The following is an 18,702-nucleotide window of genomic DNA, read 5'->3' as shown; positions in this document are numbered from 1 at the left end:
ACTGCTCTAAAAATCTACTGAATTCCACCTACTCATCCATCCAGGATTTTCTCTACTGGTTTTCATTTTCATTGATTTCTGTTCTAATTTTCATTATTGTTGTTATTATTATTATTGCTCACTTTGGATTTAAATTGTTCTTTGCCTAGTATCCTATGGTGTAAGTACAGATTATTAAATTTAGATCTTTCTTCTTTCTAATATATGCTATTAATGGTACAAATTTCCCTCTGAGTAATGCTTTCACTGCATCTCAGAAATTATAATAAGTTGTATTTTAATTCTCGTTTATTTTGAAATATTTCTCTTGAGACTTTTTCTTTCACCATGTTTTATTTTGAAAGATGTTGTTTAATCTCCAAATAATTTGACATTTTCTACCTTTCTGTTACTCATTTCTAGTTTAATTTCATATGTTCTAAGAGGAATGTTAGTATAATTTCTATTTAAAGGATGTTCTATTGCCTAGAACATGGTGTGTTTTGGTGAATATTTTGTATAAGTTGCTGTTGGATAAAACATTCTATAAATGTCCATTAGATTCACTTGATTGATGATGTCAGTCATTTCAACTATATACATACTGATGTTTCTGCCTCCTGGATTTGTCAGTTTCAGTAGAAGTGTTCCAGAAATTTTAATGAGAATAGATGCTAACATATAAAATAAGATTTTAGTATCTTTCAAAATACTCGTATTTTTCCTTCTTCAATCTTCTAAAGTAGTAACTTTGAAAAATTTTCTAATACTAATCATTCATGCATTCCTAACCTTACTTCAATCCTTCATTTATTTGTATGTACTTTTAGATTTTGCTCAGAATTGTTCTGGCTATTCACGTTCTTTTTTTAGTTCCCTATGAATTTTATGATTGTTTTTTCTATTTCCGTAAAAGATGACACTGATACTTTGTTAGGGATTGCATTGAATCTATAGACTGCTTGGGGAAGTATGGTCATTCTAATGATATTTATTCTTCTGATCTATGAGTATGGTATTTCTTTCCATTTGTTTGTGTTCTCTTCCATTTCTTTCATCAGTGTTTTGTAGTTTTCATTGCAGACATTTTTCACCTCCCTGGTTAAACTTATTCCTAGATATTTGAATGTTTTTGAAGCTATTGTAAATAGGAATGCCTTCTTGATTTCTTTTTTATTGTTTCATTATTGAAGAATAAAAAGGCTACTGATTTTTGTATGTTGATTTTACAGCCTGTAACTTTACTGAATTGGTTTTTCAGTTCTAAGTTTTATGATGGAGCCTTTTAGTATTTCTTTTTTTTTTTTTTTTTTTTTTTTTTTTTTTTTTTTGAGACGGAGTCTCGCTCTGTAGCCCGGGCTGGAGTGCAGTGGCCGGATCTCAGCTCACTGCAAGCTCCGCCTCCCAGGTTTACGCCATTCTCCTGCCTCAGCCTCCCGAGTAGCTGGGACTACAGGCGCCCGCCACCTCGCCCGGCTAGTTTTTTGTATTTTTTAGTAGAGACGGGTTTTCACGGTGTTCGCCAGGATGGTCTCGATCTCCTGACCTCGTGATCCGCCCGTCTCGGCCTCCCAAAGTGCTGGGATTACAGGCTTGAGCCACCGTGCCCGGCCGCCTTTTAGTATTTCTAAATGAAAGATCGTATCATCAGCAAAGAAGGACAATTTGACTTCCTGTTTTCCAATTTGGATACCTTTTATTTCTTTCTCTTTTCTGACTGTCCTAGCTCAGACATCCAATACTACGTTGAACAGGAGTAGTAAGAATGAGCATCCTTGTCTTGGGGAATGGTTCCACCTTTTGCCCAGTCTTAAAGGAAAGGCAGTCAACCTTTCCCCATTCAGGATGGTGTTAGCTGTGGGTCTGCTATATGTGGTCTTTATTATTTTGAGGTATGTTCCTTCTATATTTGGCTTGTTGGGAGTTTTAATTGTGAAGGGATGTTAAATTTTATCAAATGCTTTTTCTGCATCTATCAAAATGACTATATGGTTTTTGCCCTTCATTCTGTTGATGTGAAGTTTCACATTTACTTCTCTGCATATACTAAACCATCCTTTCACCCCGGTCTAAATCCCACTTGATCATGGTATATTATCTTTTAATTGAATTCAGTTTTCTAGTATGTTGCTGATAACTTTTGCATCTATTTTTATCAGGAATATTGGTCTGCAGTTTTCTTTTGTTGTTGTTCCTTGTCTGGTTTTGGTATCAGGGTAATGCTAGCCTTACAGAATAAGTTAGGGAGAATTCTCTCTCCTAATTTTTTGGAACAGTTTCAGGAGGATTGGTATGAGTTATTCTTATATGTTTGGTGGAATTTGGTGGTGAATCCACCTGGTTCTGGGCTTTTCTTTGTTCAGATACTATTTATTACTGCTTCAATCTCACTGCCTGTTATTGGTCGGTTCAGGTTTTCCATTTCTTCCTGATTCAATCTTAGTATGTTGTACATTTCCAAGTATTCATGCATTTCCTATGGGTTTTCCACTGGTTAGCATAATAGTCCCTGATGACCTTTTCTGTTTCTGTGGTATCAGTTATAATGTCTCTGTTTTCATTTATAATTGTATTTGAGTCTTCGCTGTACTCTTCTTGGTTAGTCTAGCTAGTGGTTGTTATCAATTTTACCTTTTCAAAGAACCAACTTTTTGTTCCATTCATCTTTCCATATTTTTCTTTTCAGGTCTACTGTGATCTGTATTATTTCCTTCTAATAGTGTGGATTCGGTTTGTTATTGCTTTCCTAGTTACTTGAGGTACACTATTAGATTATTTATTTGAAATCTTTCTGCTTTTTTGATGTAGGTGCTTATTGCTATGAACTTCCCTTTAAGTACTGCTTTCGTTGTATCCAACAGGTTGTGATATGTTGTTTCCATTTCATTTGTTCCAAAAAATTTATTTTCTTATTAATTTATTCATTGAACCAATGGTTGTTCAGGAGCATATTGTTTATTTTCCATTTATTTGTATAGTTTCCAAAGTTTCTCTTGGTATTGATTTCTAGTTTTATACCATTGTGAACTGGCAATATACTTGATGTGATTTTGAATTTTAAAACTTTGTTGAGATTTGTTTTGTGGCTTAATATATGGTCTATCTTGGAGAATGTTTCTTGTGCTGATGAGAAGAATGTGTATTCTGCTATTGTTAGATAAGATGTCCTCTAAATGTCTGCTAAGTCCTTTTGGTCTAAAGTCCACTTTAAAATGAATGTTTCTTTTCTGATTATATGTCTCAACGATCTGTCTAGTGTTGGCAGTGGGGTATTAAAGTGCCATAATTTTATCAGAGTTCATCTATTTATTTAGATATGGCAATATTTGCTTTATGAATCTAAGTGCTACAGTGTTAGATGTCAATATGGATTTGGTGTTACATCCTCTTGCTAGATTGATCCCATTATCATTATATAATGACCTTCTTTGTCTTTTTCTTACTGTTTTTTATTTAAAGTGTTGTATCTAATATAAGTATAGTATGCCTGCTCATTTTTTGTTAACATTTCCATGAAATACTTTTTCTATTCCTTTATTTTTCTATTCCTTTATTTCCTTTATATGCATCTTTAAAGGTAAATTATGTTTCTTATAGGCAGCATATGGCTAGATTATGTTTTTTTAATCCATTCGAGCAGTCTATATATTATAAGTAAAGAATTTAATCAATTTACACTCCAAATTATTATTGATATGTGAGGTTGTCCCTTCATCATATTAATTATTTTCTGGTTATTTTGTGTATTCTTTGTTCCTTTCCTTTTCTCTTACTGTTTGTTATTGTGGTTTGGTGGTTTTCTGTAGTAGTACTATTTGAGTCCTTTCTCTTCTTCATTTGTTTGTTTGCTTTACCAGTGAGTTTTATACTTTTGTGTGTTTTCATGATAGCAAATGTCGCTCACGATATCCAAGTTTAGAACTCCCTTGAGGAATTTCTTGTAAGGCCAGTGTAGTGGTGATGAATCCTTTCAGCTTTTGCTTGTATGAGAAAGATGTTATTTCTCCTTCATTTATGAAGAATAATTTTGCTAGATATTTTATATTTTGCCTTCTGGAACCCTTATAATTTGAAAATTTGGTCTCTTATGATGCCCGGTATGTAATAAAGGCTTTGCTCTTTTTTTTAATTGTTTTTACTTTTATTTTGTATAAAGAATTATCTTCTAGATCTAAAATGCTTTCTTCTGCTTGGTCTAGTGTATTGTTGAAGCTTTTGAACGTATTTTGCATTTCATTTAATAAATTCTTCAGTTCCATAATTTATGTTTGGTTACATTTTTGGTATCAATCTGTTTAGCAAATTTCTTATTCATATCATGCATTCTTTTTCTGATTTCTTTGTATTGTTTTGCAGAATTCTCATGTTTCTCACTGAGCTTCTTTGGAGTCAATCATTTAACTTCTTTTTCTGAGATTTCATTAATTTCTCTTTGATTGGGAGAATTATTCCTTTGGAGGTGTCATATGTCCTGGCTTTTTCTTATTTTCTGTACCATTATATTCATATCTGTACATTTACTATAACAGTCACTTCTTGCAATTTTTTAAATTTGCTCTGGTAGGGGAGGACATTTTCCAGAAGATGTATCTATGCTGTTAGTTGCATAGGACACTTTGGTTGTGATTTTGAGTGCAATAGTGTAAACTCTGTATGATTCCTTCAGGCATAAATAGTACCAGTGGTATCTATAATTTCTTCAGTGGCTCAGAGTGCAATTATTAAATGAGGGTATGGTTTTGCTGTGGACTGTAACACCAGGTAGGTCAGTCTTTGAGCCCCAGTGATGGCAGCAGTGGCTAAGTATGTGTGTCCTTGGGCCCCAGGTTGGTCTGGCACCATTATTAGTGAGTCTAGATGGGCCAATTTTTGAGTTTCCGGATAGATTATTTGGATGCCAGCAGTGACAATAGCAGGTGGGGTGGGTAGGGATGTTCTTGAACCCCTGGGCAGCCAGCTTTATGTGAATGATGACAATGGCAGTGGCAGAATCATCCTCTTAGTCCCAAGTGGTTCACAATGGTATTGGTGTTGGTTGTATTCAGCTGAGTGGGCTGGTCTTCAGGCACACAGGTGGTGCATGCAGGTAGGTGCCAGCTGTGGTAGTAGCAGTCATGTGGGTAGGCCTGATCTCAGGCACCTGGGAGGAGTGTTCAGGTGCCAACTGTAGTGGACTGGGCTAGGTGATCCTCTTGCTTCCTGTGTGCTCTGGCACAGGGGTTTGGGGGTGGCAGGGCAAAGCTGAGCCAAACTTGTCCTCATGCCCTCTGATAATGAGTACAGGCACCAGATGCAGTAGTTAGTGGTGAGGGAATCCCTAGAAAAGTGATATGCTCTGATGGTAGGTGGCAGCAGCTGTGCTAGTTCCCTGCCACTGGGGAGGGCAATGCCACCTTCAGTACTGGGCAACCTAGGTCAGCAGGTGGAAAACACACACACCATTTTCACCACAGCCCAAGTGGCACTCTTTCCTCAGCCCCTCTGCAGTAGCTGACACCTTGCTCATGCCTCAGCCTCAATGGCAGCAGCATGCATCATGATAGCATCTCAGCCCCTGGTGTGGGTGGCCCCTGGTCACTGGCATCTAAGTTGGGAGGCAGCAAGCGTGCTTCTCCTGCTCTGCAGCCCCAGTAGCAGTGGTCTCCAGGATAATGTGCTATCTGTTGGAGGCAAGGCTCTAAGATGGCTGCTTGCTATAGCTGCTTAAGTCTCACAGAATGTGTGAGACTTGGTGTGAGCTCCTTCCCTGGAACAGTGCCATCACACAATCTCTCAGCATCTTCCAATGTTAGTTTCAGGGCAAGTGAGGGTCAAGAGACTCTCCTGTGGCCAGGATTTCAGGAGTCCATAGTGGAAATGGAAACCACTGAAAGTTTCTCATTAACCCTTTCCTCAGTCTCCCTCAGCTCCCAGCTGATCCTACTGAGTAGACTGCCTCATTTCCTTCCCCTTCCTTGGTTTAGGCATTTACTGTCACTTTTCTGTTGAATTACAGTGTTCTGTCTTGGATGATCTATTTGAAGTGTGATCATCTACTCATTATGCTGGTTCTTCTTAGTGGAGGAAGCGAGTATGAAATACCTCTAGTCAGCCATCTTGAAGCTTTCCTCTTTCATATCTTTTTCTTATCACATCATATCTATTTCTCTATGGATCCTCAAATTTATTAGCACAGAGTTACACAGCGTCTTTTAGGAAGTCAATTCCTCTCATTCTGAACTGTGAGTAATGTGATTGATGTTGTTATTTCCTCCTTCTTTCCTTCCTTACCTTCGTCTTTTCTTTTCCTTCTTTTTTTAGTTTTTCCCTTCCTTTCAATGAAGCACAGTAGAATGTTTATTTTTTTAAATGCAACATCCCTCACTTGAAGTCTTTCAAAGACTTTAGAATAAAGTCCACATTATCTATTAATATAAAACAAAGTGCTTCTCAGATTGGCATTTATCTACTTCTGTATCTCACTGCCATCCTAATTCTATGCTGAATACTGGCTTTATTTTATCATTTAATCTTTGCACATGAAGTTAAAATATCCTTTACTCCCTCTATATCCATTCTCTCCCTAGAAATATCCTGCTGGTTCCAAGATCCATTCCAACTTGTACTTGTCTGGGAAGTCTTCTTTGGAGGTCCTAAAGCTGGAACCTCATCCTCTTTGGAATTCTCCTCTGTTGAGCCTGTCAATTTTGAAGTCCCCTGGAGCTCAATCCTCACACCTTTCCTCTATGTATACTCAAATCCCAGAAGAAAATCCATCCTATGCCATCAAATACCATCTTTACACTGGTGAACTCTAAATTTTTATCTCCAGCTATGATTTTGTCCTGCTAATTTAATACCTCTATATAGCTACCATTAAATATATCGATCTTAATGTATCAAAAATGGAAGTCTTGATCGTATTTCTGCTTTTCAAATGTATTTTTCTCTAAGTGTTCCCCGTCTCAGTAAACAGTATTCATCCAGTTTGTTCAGTTCAAAAGTTTTGGAACTACCCTTGACTCCTGTCTTTCTCTTAATACAAACACCCAATCTAGTACTAAGACCTGCTATCTGTACCTTCAAAAATATTTCTTACCACTTCTACCTCTACCACTCTAGTCCAAGTGACCATTATCTCTTGCCTGGAGTACTGCAACTGCCTCCCAATTAGCCTTTCTTCTTCCCCTTTTATTAAATTACAATATATTTATTTCCACATAAAAACCAGTATCACATTAAATAACTCAGATCATTACCCCCCACACTTCAATCTTCTAATGACATCGCATCTCATTTCAGAATACAATGTATAGTATTTATGATGGCCTACAGGGCCAGAAATAATCTAACTCCTGAATACGTCATCTCTTATCATCCATACCATTAGTGATAGATACATCATTGCCAGACTGACCCCCTTACTATTTCTTGAACACACCCATACCTACCACTGTGCTGTTCACTTTGACAGGAATGCATATCCATCGGAAATCCAAATGATTTAATTTCTCACTTCTTTTGGGTCATTTATTTTTTTCCTAGTTCTTATCACTACTTGCCATTATATTAGTTTTCTTTGTTTGTTTATCATCCACTAATTCATTAAAATATAAGCTCTGTAAAGTCAGGAGACTCACTTTTTTGTTCATACCTGAAACTTTCCCTGATTTGTAGTAGATACTGTATTAAAACTTGTTAAATAAATGAGAGATTGAATATATCCAATGTATTATTCCAGTATAGTGGCTGTCTTCTCTGTAAATCATAAACTTTAAGTCCAGGAACAAAGTACTTTTTCTATCTCTCCCCAAGAATCTACCAGATGATTACATAGCAGATACACAAGCAATATTTATTATGGAGTAAATTAATAAACACTTTCATTCTCTTTTGTAAGAGGGTGAGGAAAATGTTATGAATAAGGAAAGCTAAGGACGCCAGCTTGATTATGTCATACATGGCAGAAATAAGAGGGAACTCTGCAAGAAAATACCTTAAAGACCTTCAGACTCTTTCTACCCCTTTTCCAGCATAAAGGTTTCCATCTGCAAGGGAAAGTTTTCTGGAAACAGTAGCTTAGGAAAATACACAACATGTAGCCATTATAATTGCCATGTTTATATTGAGTTCTGGGTTAGCTAGTCTGAAACAGCCCTGGTAAAAATAAATTTTCAGTGTGTTTTAAGCAATCAGTGTTTCCAATATGCACTGTCAACATGACCTTTAGTGGTCTCCAGAACTTCTCCTTCACTAAGTATTTAACTGGCTGTTCAGCCCCTATGGCTTCCTGTCTGCCTTTAATTTTCCCTCAGCATTTTTTCATGCTAGAGCAACAACAAAATACACAAGCCATCCTTTGAGAGAATTTCTGAACATAATTTGAAAAGCTATTGACATAAAAAAATTGAGACAGGTTGACAGAAAGAGTATCAGTGGATACCACATATTCTCCATTTGATAGACAAATGAACCTCACGTTCTAATTCCCTAACTCCCTATTATCTACTTAATACTGAACTATTTCTTTAACATTTTCTTTCCTCGAGAAATTTTGGCTTTCACAGAAGAGCAAATACGGAAAATTTTTTTGATAAATCTAATGCCCAAGCTCCATAATAATGCTAGTATTTGAGAGTAATTATAATTCCTATAAAACTGCCTGAGGTCATTCTGAAGCTCTGAAAGCTTTTGTGGCATTTTCATACTCATTCTCAGGGCCTTTTTATTAAATCATTCTTTTCCTCACTAAAAGAACATCAAAATTAATATCATTAGACATTATTGAAAAATTAGGAAGTCACAATATGAACATAACATTATGTGTAATGAATTTTGATTTAAGTAATTTTATTGTCATTTTGAAACAAAGAATTTATAGTCATTTAATGAATGTGTAACTTAACCTAGCAGTTGACCTAATCGCATAGATACATAAAGAATACTTTCTGATTCAACATTGCGTTTTTTCAAGCAATAGAAAAATAGTAAGTCATACCAAAAATTTTTATCTGTCAAAAAGCATAACAGCAGTATGAATCAAATTTGATTTCTTCTCTTGTGCCTACAATTAAAAGAATGTACCAAAAATAGAGAAAAAGGATAAGATGATGGGAAAAAGCAGACAAAAGGGGACATAAATCACGGTTCCAACTCTGCAATTGTACATTTAATTAATATCAATTTCTGGATTTCAACAGGGTGATATAGAATATGTTTCAAAACTAAAACAATCAAATAACAATATAAACAAAAAATCAAACCATATAAGTAGCCTATATGTTAGATCTACATTTTTAATGTTTAAGATGTTGTCCTATTACTTTTACTGCTTAATACCTATTTAAAGCTCACATAATATTAAGGAGTTTATTAAAGCTGCTCTGAGCTATAGCATTTACCCTCCAGAAACTCATCTACCATCAATCCTTCTTTTGTTCTACCTGACTGTCATTTCTTCCCATTTGATTCAGCTCTGGATCAAAACTAGTGCTGTGGACATATGAAATTATAAAATTGCTAACTAAAAAAGCAGGGACAGAAATTCCTCACTAAAAAGTAAGATTAAAAAATTGATCACAGGGCCGGGTACAGTGGTTCATGCCTGCAATCCCAGCATTTTACGAAGCCAAGGTGGGTGGATCGTTTGAGCCCAGGAATTCGAGACCAGCCTGGGCAACATGGCGAAACCCCATCTCTACTAAAAATACTAAAAATTAGCCGGGCATGGTGGCACACGCCTGTTATCCCAACTACTTGGGAGGATGAGATATGAGAATTGCTTGAATCCAGGAGACAGGGGTTACGGTGAGCCAAGATTGCACCACTGCACTCCAGTCCGGGCAACAGAGCAAGATTTGGTTAAAAAAAAAAAATTGGTCACAGGATACAGAGAGCAGGCGACAGTTTAGAAAATTTTAATGAATATTAATGTCAGCCATAACTATGATTATCTAGATCATATTTAAGAACTGTTGACTGATGGGGGCTCAACTTAGGAAATAGTGATTTACATGTACAAAACATAAGGAAGAGTTTACAGACACAGTTGTAGTTGTTTTGTTTTGTTTTGTTTAAACACCCAAAAACTAGGACTGGTATTTATTTCTTCAAAAAAAATAGAGAAGGGAAACCAAACATATCATAAACACTTGTTCTCAAGAGCATGCTATAAACCATCTTGCAGAAACACAGCCATTTTAGGTAGAATGTCCCAGACTGTGTACACCAGAAGCAGTTCCACTGTACCGCAGGGCCTCTCACCTTAAAAGTTGTGGTGCCATAGAGCTTGGTAGTGTGAACTGTTTCTGGAAGCACATTAGTGATGTTGGTGATAAATTCTTCCAAGTACTTACAGGATTTCTCCAAATGTGTTGTATTGATAATAATCTGGACAAGCTAGAAAACAACAAACACAGGTAAAAGTCATTTGACTACTCACCCCAGGATGAATGGTTCAATATGAAGCTGCCGGTACAAGACAAATGAAAGGCATGATGGAAAAGGCCATCAACATTCTGGTAAGGGGTATGTTAAAGCATGGGCTTTCATGTTACCGCTTCTAGGAAGTTTTTGACATGGTCAGGCTTTGTGTCCCCACCCAAATCTCATCTTGAATTGTAATCCCCATAATCCCACATATCAAGGAAGAGACCAGGTGGAGGTAATTGAATCATGGGGGCAGTTTCCCCCATGCTATTCTTGTGATAGTGAGTGAGTTCTCACAGATCTGATAGTTTTATAAGGGGCTCTTCCCCCTTTACTCACACTTCTCCTTCTTGCCACCTTGTGAAGAAGTCCTTTGCTTCCCCTTTGCCTTCCACCATGATTGTAAGTATCCTGAGGCCTCTCAAGCCATGCTGAACTGTGAGTAAACTAAACTTCTTTCCTTTATAAATTACCCAGTCTCGGGCAGTTCTTTATAGCAGTATGAAAATGGACTAATACAGCCGTCCTAGCATTCCAAAACCTTTTGTATTTCCCCGTATTATGGGAACAACTTATCACTGTATTCTAAAGGTATGTTTTCTTCTGTTTAAAAAGATTAGACTAAGAACAAAAATTGCTACTGTTTAGCATGATGCCTTCCAACTAAAACATTGCCAAATGAACTAAACGAATAAATGATAACCAAAAGAATAGGAATCATTAAAATGCAACAATTCAAAATTAGGCATAATGAACAGAGAGATGTTAGGAGAGACTACAATACGTTAATAAACTACAACGGTTTGTGGAAGAAAGAACATGGGCATCAAAGTGAAAGTAACCAGGGAATTAATGACTTACTTTATTATTATTACCTTCTGATCTTGGGAAATTTTCTTTACTTTTATAACCCTATTTCCTTATCTGTAAAATGTCAATAATAATGTCTACTTCACAGAGTTACTGTGAGGATTAAATATTCTGTTGTTAACACTATTTCCCTTTTCTTATATAGAACAGATCATTAAAAATACAGTACTGGTAAAAAAAAAAAGTTGTCTTCTATATATTACTTAAAGAGGAAGATAAAGAATACTATTATTGTCTGTATAGAATTAAGGATTCTAAAGATTAACTTTGTGATTCATTTTCCTACACTGCTTTCCCATAAACTTGGAAATGTAGTTAAAGGGACATAATTATAACTTCCATTTTATTATAACAGAAATGAAAATGAAGTGATTTTCTTTAGATCACATAGCCTAAATGGAACTAATACTACGTCCTGTACCTTCCAATTATGGACTCATCTAAATGACTCTGCCAATGCCTTTAGCATAAGCATAATATGGCAGCTCTGAAGTGCTGCAAGATTGTGTACATTAGACTAAAATATAAGATTCAGGGCCTGCAATCAACTAGACCCCAATATGCTCTGATTCTACTGTCTGTAAAAAGAAGAGGAAAAAAAGTGGTATCTATTACTTATTTCTTAACTATTAAATTATCCAAACTGTTCATATTCGTTAGAGTCTAAAAGAAATACAAACAGGAAATAGAATGGAAATCTTTTTTGTCTCTCTTTTCTACATCTTTACTTTGCATTTTCACAAAAATATGCCTGATGGTGAGGTTGTGGCAAGTAGGGGGTAGTTTTGGCATGTAAGGCAATGAATTAATCTAGGTCTTTTGATCTAGTGAGACAGTGAGCCAAGAGGGTGGAGGGGGGGTGGTGGATGGTGGCATATGACACAAAGCAGAAATTGGAACTAAAGATGGGGGTGGTACAACAATGGTTTACAATCCATGATATTTCAAAACAATGTTAAAAAGTTGGAATTTTATTTCAGTAAGAATCATATCATGCTGTGGAATATTAAACAAAAATACAAATAGGACTGTAATCAGAAAATACATTCTTACTTCTTCCACATCATCCAGCACAGGATGAAAGCACACACTTCATTCTCAAAAAATACATGTCAATTCATAATGACAATGTTTTAGTACTGGTTTCAATTAAGAAAAAGAGTATCTTCTACTCCACTAAGGATCATCCTGACAATCTTAGGAAAATAACTACTTTGAAACACAATAACAACGGGCAAAAACACAGAGATACAATTCCAATAAATTCTCTTAGATGAAAAGTTAGGTCAACACTGGGACTAGATCTCTGTATTTTCCCCCACAACTCATCAGACAAGTTCATATACATCAGCTCTCCTTTCCATTCATTCCACAGTTTGAATTCAGAAATTTTGAGTTTTGAACACAAGACTACTACATCCTATAAAATTACCAAAAACAACAACCTTTTAACTTTGGGGTGTTCTAGGAAAAAATATCCACCAAAATAAGCAATTCATCACCCTCTTGCTTTTATCATTTTCTCCTTCAGAGGAAGACTAAAATCATTTAAAAATATTTAAGTTGTGTGAATTAAATAATTCGTCTTCCTGAGTGGGAAGGTGGCTACTGGCAAGGTTGTCTCGATGTGGGAGTCAGAAAATTAAGAGAGTTAATTTGAGAACTGAAACATTTCTATTTTAAAATCAGTATTACCTATGGAAACACGTTCTGTCAATCAAAAGAAATCCTAATAATAAGGAGGAATCATGTCATGTTATTGAAATAAAAAACAGTGGCAGTCAAAGAGAAAATTATCCTGTTTTACAGGATACTGGCAGTTAAAAGAAAGGGAGGTGGCTTCACTGGGTACAGCAGTAATTTCCCATGACTTTTTAAAGATCTGTCAACACAAAAGATCACCGTGAATTACATCAATTGGCTGTCAGTCACTTTTTGAAATGTTTCGTTGCTGAGCATAGAATAGACTATTAAGACACTCTAGGATTACAGTAGATACCATGTCATTTTCTGAGAGAATATTGTCTGTTAATGAGGTCTAAGTGATAACTTCTCCTGAATGACAGCTACCAAAATCCTTACAAGGGCATTTACTAATGTAAAACCAGATGCTTTGGGCATAATTTCAAATTGAAAGATAAAATGAAGCAATTTCAGATAACTTCCATCAGAGTTTGAGCTCCCTTGATGATATTTTTAATGACTACTTCCCAGTCTCTTATAATATATAACACTGCAGTAATCCAAACTGTCCTAAACATTATTTCAGGGACATAAAACTAACAATAGATCAAATATTGATTATCTCTTACATAAAGTTCTATGAGAATTGTCAAAAATGAACATTATAAATCAAATGATTATCTCTCACAAGTAAATAACACAAGTCACTTAAGTGAAAAACCATTAAAAATTAGAAAATTTTTCTGTCTCTCCTTCCTTGTATCAGAGAAAATCTAATGAGAAAGGCACACAGCACACCGTGGAGGTCGTTTCTTTTTTTTTTTTTTTCCAATTTTACATTAAGTTCTGGTATACATGTGCAGAACGTGCAGGTTTGTTACATAGGTATATGTATGCCATGGTGGTTTGCTGCACCTATTGACCCGTCCTCTTAAAGATCCCTCCACTCAGCCGGGCACGGCGGCTGTAATCCCAGCACTTTGGAAGGCCGAGGCGGGCAGATCACGAGGTCAGAAGATGGAGAACATCCTGGCTAACACGGTGAAACCCTGTCTCTACCAAAAATACAAAAAAATTAGCCAGCCGTGGTGGCACGTGCCTGTAGTACCAGCTACTCTCCCGAGGCTGAGGCAGAAGAACTACTTGAATGCGGGATTTGGAGGTTACAGTGAGACGAGATCATGCCACTGCACTCCAGCATGGGTGACAGAGCAAGACTCTGTCTCAAAAAAAAAAAAAAATCCCTCCCCTCATCCCCCACGCCACAACAGGCCCTGGTATGTGTTGTTCCCTTCCCTGTGTCCATGTGTTCTCATTGTTCAACTCCCACTTACGAGTGAGAACATGGAGTGTTTGCTTTTCTGTTCGTGTGTTAGTTTGCTGAGGATGATGGCTTCCAGATTCATCCATGTCCCTGTAAAAGACATGATCTCATTCCTTTTTATGGCTGCATAGTATTCCATGGTGTATAAATGCCACATTTTCTTTATCTAGTCTATCATTGATGGGCATTTAGGTTGGTTCCATGACTTTGCTATTGTAAATAGTGAGGCAATAAACATACGTGTACATGTGTCTTTGTAGTAGAATGATTTATATTCCTTTGGGTATATACCCAGTAGTGGGATTGCTGGGTCAAATGTTATTTCTTGGTTCTAGATCCTTCAGGAATTGCCATACTGTCTTCCACAATGGGGGAACTATTTTACATTCCCAGCAACGGTGTAAAAGTGTTCCTATTTCTTGTGGAGGTCATTTCTCCTCCAAGCCTGCTCAAAACACCCTAGTGGAACCTGAACCATGATGACATTCTATTCTTGACAAACCCCAGAAAATATCTTCATCATCTTCCATAGTTCAAAACTAAGCTTTAAATTCCAAGAAGAGGTTTCCATTCCCTCTTATTTCTGGAATATACACATCTGCATATATTAAAACTGCTTTTAGCATGTTTCCCAAAACAGACAATTCAGTACAATAAACCTTCAACAGGACTAATCCAAAGGAAGAAAATGAGAAGTCACACTCCTCTTCATACCACCAAGGCCTCTCAACTGTTAAATCTGCAAAACAAAAAACTAAATAGTAGCATTGGTTCTCATTCACAAAAATGAGCTATCACATAGACTTCAAGGGATTTGATCTCCTTTTCACCCTAGTCAGGGTACAGAAAACTCTGTCAACCACTCATTTTATAACATCTCCATGATTAAAATACCTAAAATACTAAAATACATGAAACTACTGGTTACAAATTCCAAGATAAAGTACAAAGTTTATATTTGACAAGACTTAAGTATAAAACATGGTAACAAAGTGAGCAATATCACTTCTGTTAACCAGAGGAGAAATAAATGGAATGTGGAAAATGAGAGGATAGAATCATATGGTCATCAATCTAAATTATACTAAAAGCAAAGAATAAATGCAAAGCACTGTTCATTTCTTCAGGTCTCTACGACCATATTAGGTATGCGTAGTGCACTACATCGCAGTAGTGCCCTGTGATTATAAAAATACAAATACCCAATATGGTTTCACTAGAAGGAACTCTGAACTTCTTTCTACATATTATAAATAATTAAACATAAATACTACTGTAAATTATAAAGTATCAGATGAAAATGTACCCAATTCTTTAGAACTAGTATTGATATGAACTGATACATTGCAGCTTCCAGCAAAATATGATTTAAGAAAATACACAATCATGGTTGAGCGCGGTGGCTCATGCCTGTAATCCCAGCACTTTGGGAGGCTGAGGCGGGTGGATCACCTGAGGTCAGGAGTTCAAGACCAGTCTGGTCAATATGGTGAAACATCGTTTCTACTAAAATACAAAAATTAGCTGGGTGTGGTGGCACACGCCTGTAATCCCAGCCACTCAGGAGGCTGAGGCAGAAGAATTACTTGAACCTGGGAGGTGGAGGTTGCACTGACCCGAGATCAGGCCACTGCACTCCAGCCTGAGAGACGGAGCGAGACTCCATTTCAAAAAAAAAAGAAAAAGAAAACGTACAATCGTGTTAGCTAGTTTCACTTTAATTCATGTACACTAGTCAAGAGTGGGCACTTAATGCTACCAAATAACCACATTATCTGGCACAAATCAATTCTTTTTTTTTACACACCCCCAGAGGACTACAACACACCTTCTTTCTCCTTCATCTCCCATGCTTGCTCTCCCATCTGCACATTTAGCCGAAGACCCTGCATTTGCTGGAGAAACTAAGCATTTGGAGCCTGCCACCATAATACGTACCCAGCCACTACCATTTGCATTCACACACTCTGATTCTTATCTGTTACCAGAGGTGAACTTGACACTATCTACTGCCAATCCCTTTAACTGTGTATTGTATCTTAAACTCTCTTACCCAAGGACATTGCACCAGAGATTTCTCCCTTTCTCCTACATCACCCATTTTTTTTGCTCTATACTGTATCATTCCCACAATACATAACAGACTGTTATTTGTCCCATTAAATTTAAAAAAAAAAAAAAACCTGTCTTAACCAACTTCTGCTGCTAGCTATCATCCCATTTCTTTGTTTCCCTTGGTAACAAAATTTCCTGAAAGAGCTGTCTTATATTTGCTGTCTCCAATTCCTCTTTTCCCATTCTTTAATTTTTTTATTTAAATAAACTCTTTATTTTAGGACAGTTTTGTATTTATATTTACAAAAAAGTTGCAGCGTTCCAATATACTCCTCACTCAGCTTCCCTTATTGTTAACATCTTACTTTACTGTGGTACATTTGCCACAACTAAGGAACCAACATAAACGCATTACTACTAATTGAACGCCATACTTTATTCAGATGTCACTAGTTTTTCCTTAATGTTCTCTATCTGTTTCTGGATTCCATCTGAGATACCACATTACATTTAGTTGTCATGTCTTCTTATTCTCTGGTCTGTGACAGTTTATCAGATTTTCCTTCTTTTTGATTACACTGACAGGTTTTTGTTTTGTTTTGTTGTTTTTGTTTTCATTTTCGTTTTTGTTTTTGTTTTTGTTTGAGACGGAGTCTCGCTCTGCCACCAGGCTGGAGTACGGTGGCACAATCTTAGCTCACTGCAACTTCCGACTCCCTAGGTCAAGCGATTCTCCTGCCTCAGTCTCCCGAGAAGCTAGGATCACAGGCACGTGCCACCACGCCCAGCTAATTTTTATATTTTTAGTTGAGATGGAGTTTCACCATGTTGGCCAGGATGGTCTCCAACTGCTGACCTCGTGATTTACCCACCTCAGCCTCCCAAAGTGTTGGGATTATAGATGTGAGCCACCATGCCCAGCCCTACACTGACAGTTTTAAGGAGTACTGGTCAAGTATGTTATGGCATGTCTTTCAATTTTTGTTTGTTTAATGTTTTCCCATGGTTAGACTGAGCTCATGGGGCTAGGGAGACAGAACACAGAGGCAAAGTGCCCCCTCATCAAATCATATGAAAGGTACATACTATCAATATAACTTATCACTGATGATGTTAACCTGGAACACTTGAGCGAGGCAGCGTCTGCCAGGTTTCTTCACTGTAACGTTACTTTGTTCCTCATTCTACCCTATACTTTTTGGAAGCAAGTCACTAAGCACAGTTCACACTCACCTAGTAGTGGCAATAGTATCTATATTAGTTATCTGAAATTCCTCTCTTCAGGAGTCATTCTCTTTAAAACCTACTCAATCAGGAGTTTCCTTCCACCATTTTATTAAAAGTGTTCTTATCAAGGTCACCAATTTACTCCAAATTGCTAAATGCAATGGTAATTCTTCACCTTCTTCTTGTCAATCAGCAGTATTTGTCATAATTGATCACTCTCTCATTCTTTGTATACTTTATGCACACTCCTGTTTTTTGTTTTGCTTTGTTTTTTCCTAGTTCCCTGGTGGCTCCTTCCCAATCTCCTTTCTTGGTTCCTCTTTTCTCCTAATATCTTAATATCAGAGTACCCAAAAGTTCAATTCTTCATCCTCTTTTCTTCTCCATCTTTATTCATTCCCTCAGTGATAGTACTCAGTTGCATGATTATAAATATTTATATTCTCCCCAATTTTTATCCCCCAGCCAAACTGTCAGGCCTCTGAGCCCAAGCCAAGCCATCACATCCCCTGTGACTTGCACATATATGCCCAGATGGCCTGAAGTAACTGAAGAATCACAAAAGAAGTGCAAATGCCCTGCCTCGCCTTAACCGATGACATTTCACCACACAAGAAGTGAAAATGGCCGGTCCTTGCCTTAAGTGATGATATTATCTTGTGAAATTCCTTTTCCTGGCTCATCCTGTCTCAAAAAGCTCCCCTACTGAGCACCTTGTGACCCCCACTCCTGCCCGCCAGAGAACAACCCCCCTTTGACTGCCCAAATCCTATAAAAGGGCCCCACCCTTGTCTCCCTTCGCTGACTCTCTTTTCGGACTCAGCCCGCCTGCACCCAGGTGAAATAAACAGCCATGTTGCTCACACAAAGCCGTTTGGTGGTCTCTTCACATGGACGCACATGACACAAACCTTACTTCCAATCTCCAAATTCATATACACAACTGCTTACTCAACATTTCAACCTATATGTCTAACAAACACTATAAATTTAATATGTCCAAAATCAAATTCCCAATGTTCTCTCACTGCAGATTCAGCTCTGCCTAAAAGTTTTCCTATCTTAGTTCATGGTATATACCGCCTTCTCATTGCTCAAGTCAAAAAATCCTGGAGTTAGTTTCCTTCAACTCTTCACTTTTTCTCTTTCTTTATATC

At 37.0% G+C, this 18,702-nt stretch overlaps 1 protein-coding gene across 5 annotated transcripts in view; it reads right to left on the bottom strand.

The window, feature by feature from the left end:
• Positions 1-18,702, bottom strand: part of EXOC6B (exocyst complex component 6B) — a 690,744-nt gene that overhangs the window by 337,350 nt on the left and 334,692 nt on the right. For all 5 annotated transcript variants that reach the window (XM_050754407.1, XM_050754408.1, XM_050754410.1 and 2 more), the window contains one exon: positions 10,222-10,356. In XM_050754407.1, the coding sequence (XP_050610364.1) occupies positions 10,222-10,356 (135 nt within the window). The remainder of the gene's footprint in view (positions 1-10,221; positions 10,357-18,702) is intronic.

Source organism: Macaca thibetana, chromosome 13, assembly GCF_024542745.1.
Source record: "Macaca thibetana thibetana isolate TM-01 chromosome 13, ASM2454274v1, whole genome shotgun sequence".
NCBI lineage: Eukaryota > Metazoa > Chordata > Mammalia > Primates > Cercopithecidae > Macaca > Macaca thibetana.
Note: the sequence above shows the minus strand (reverse complement) of the source record. Positions and strands in the feature narration are given on the sequence as shown.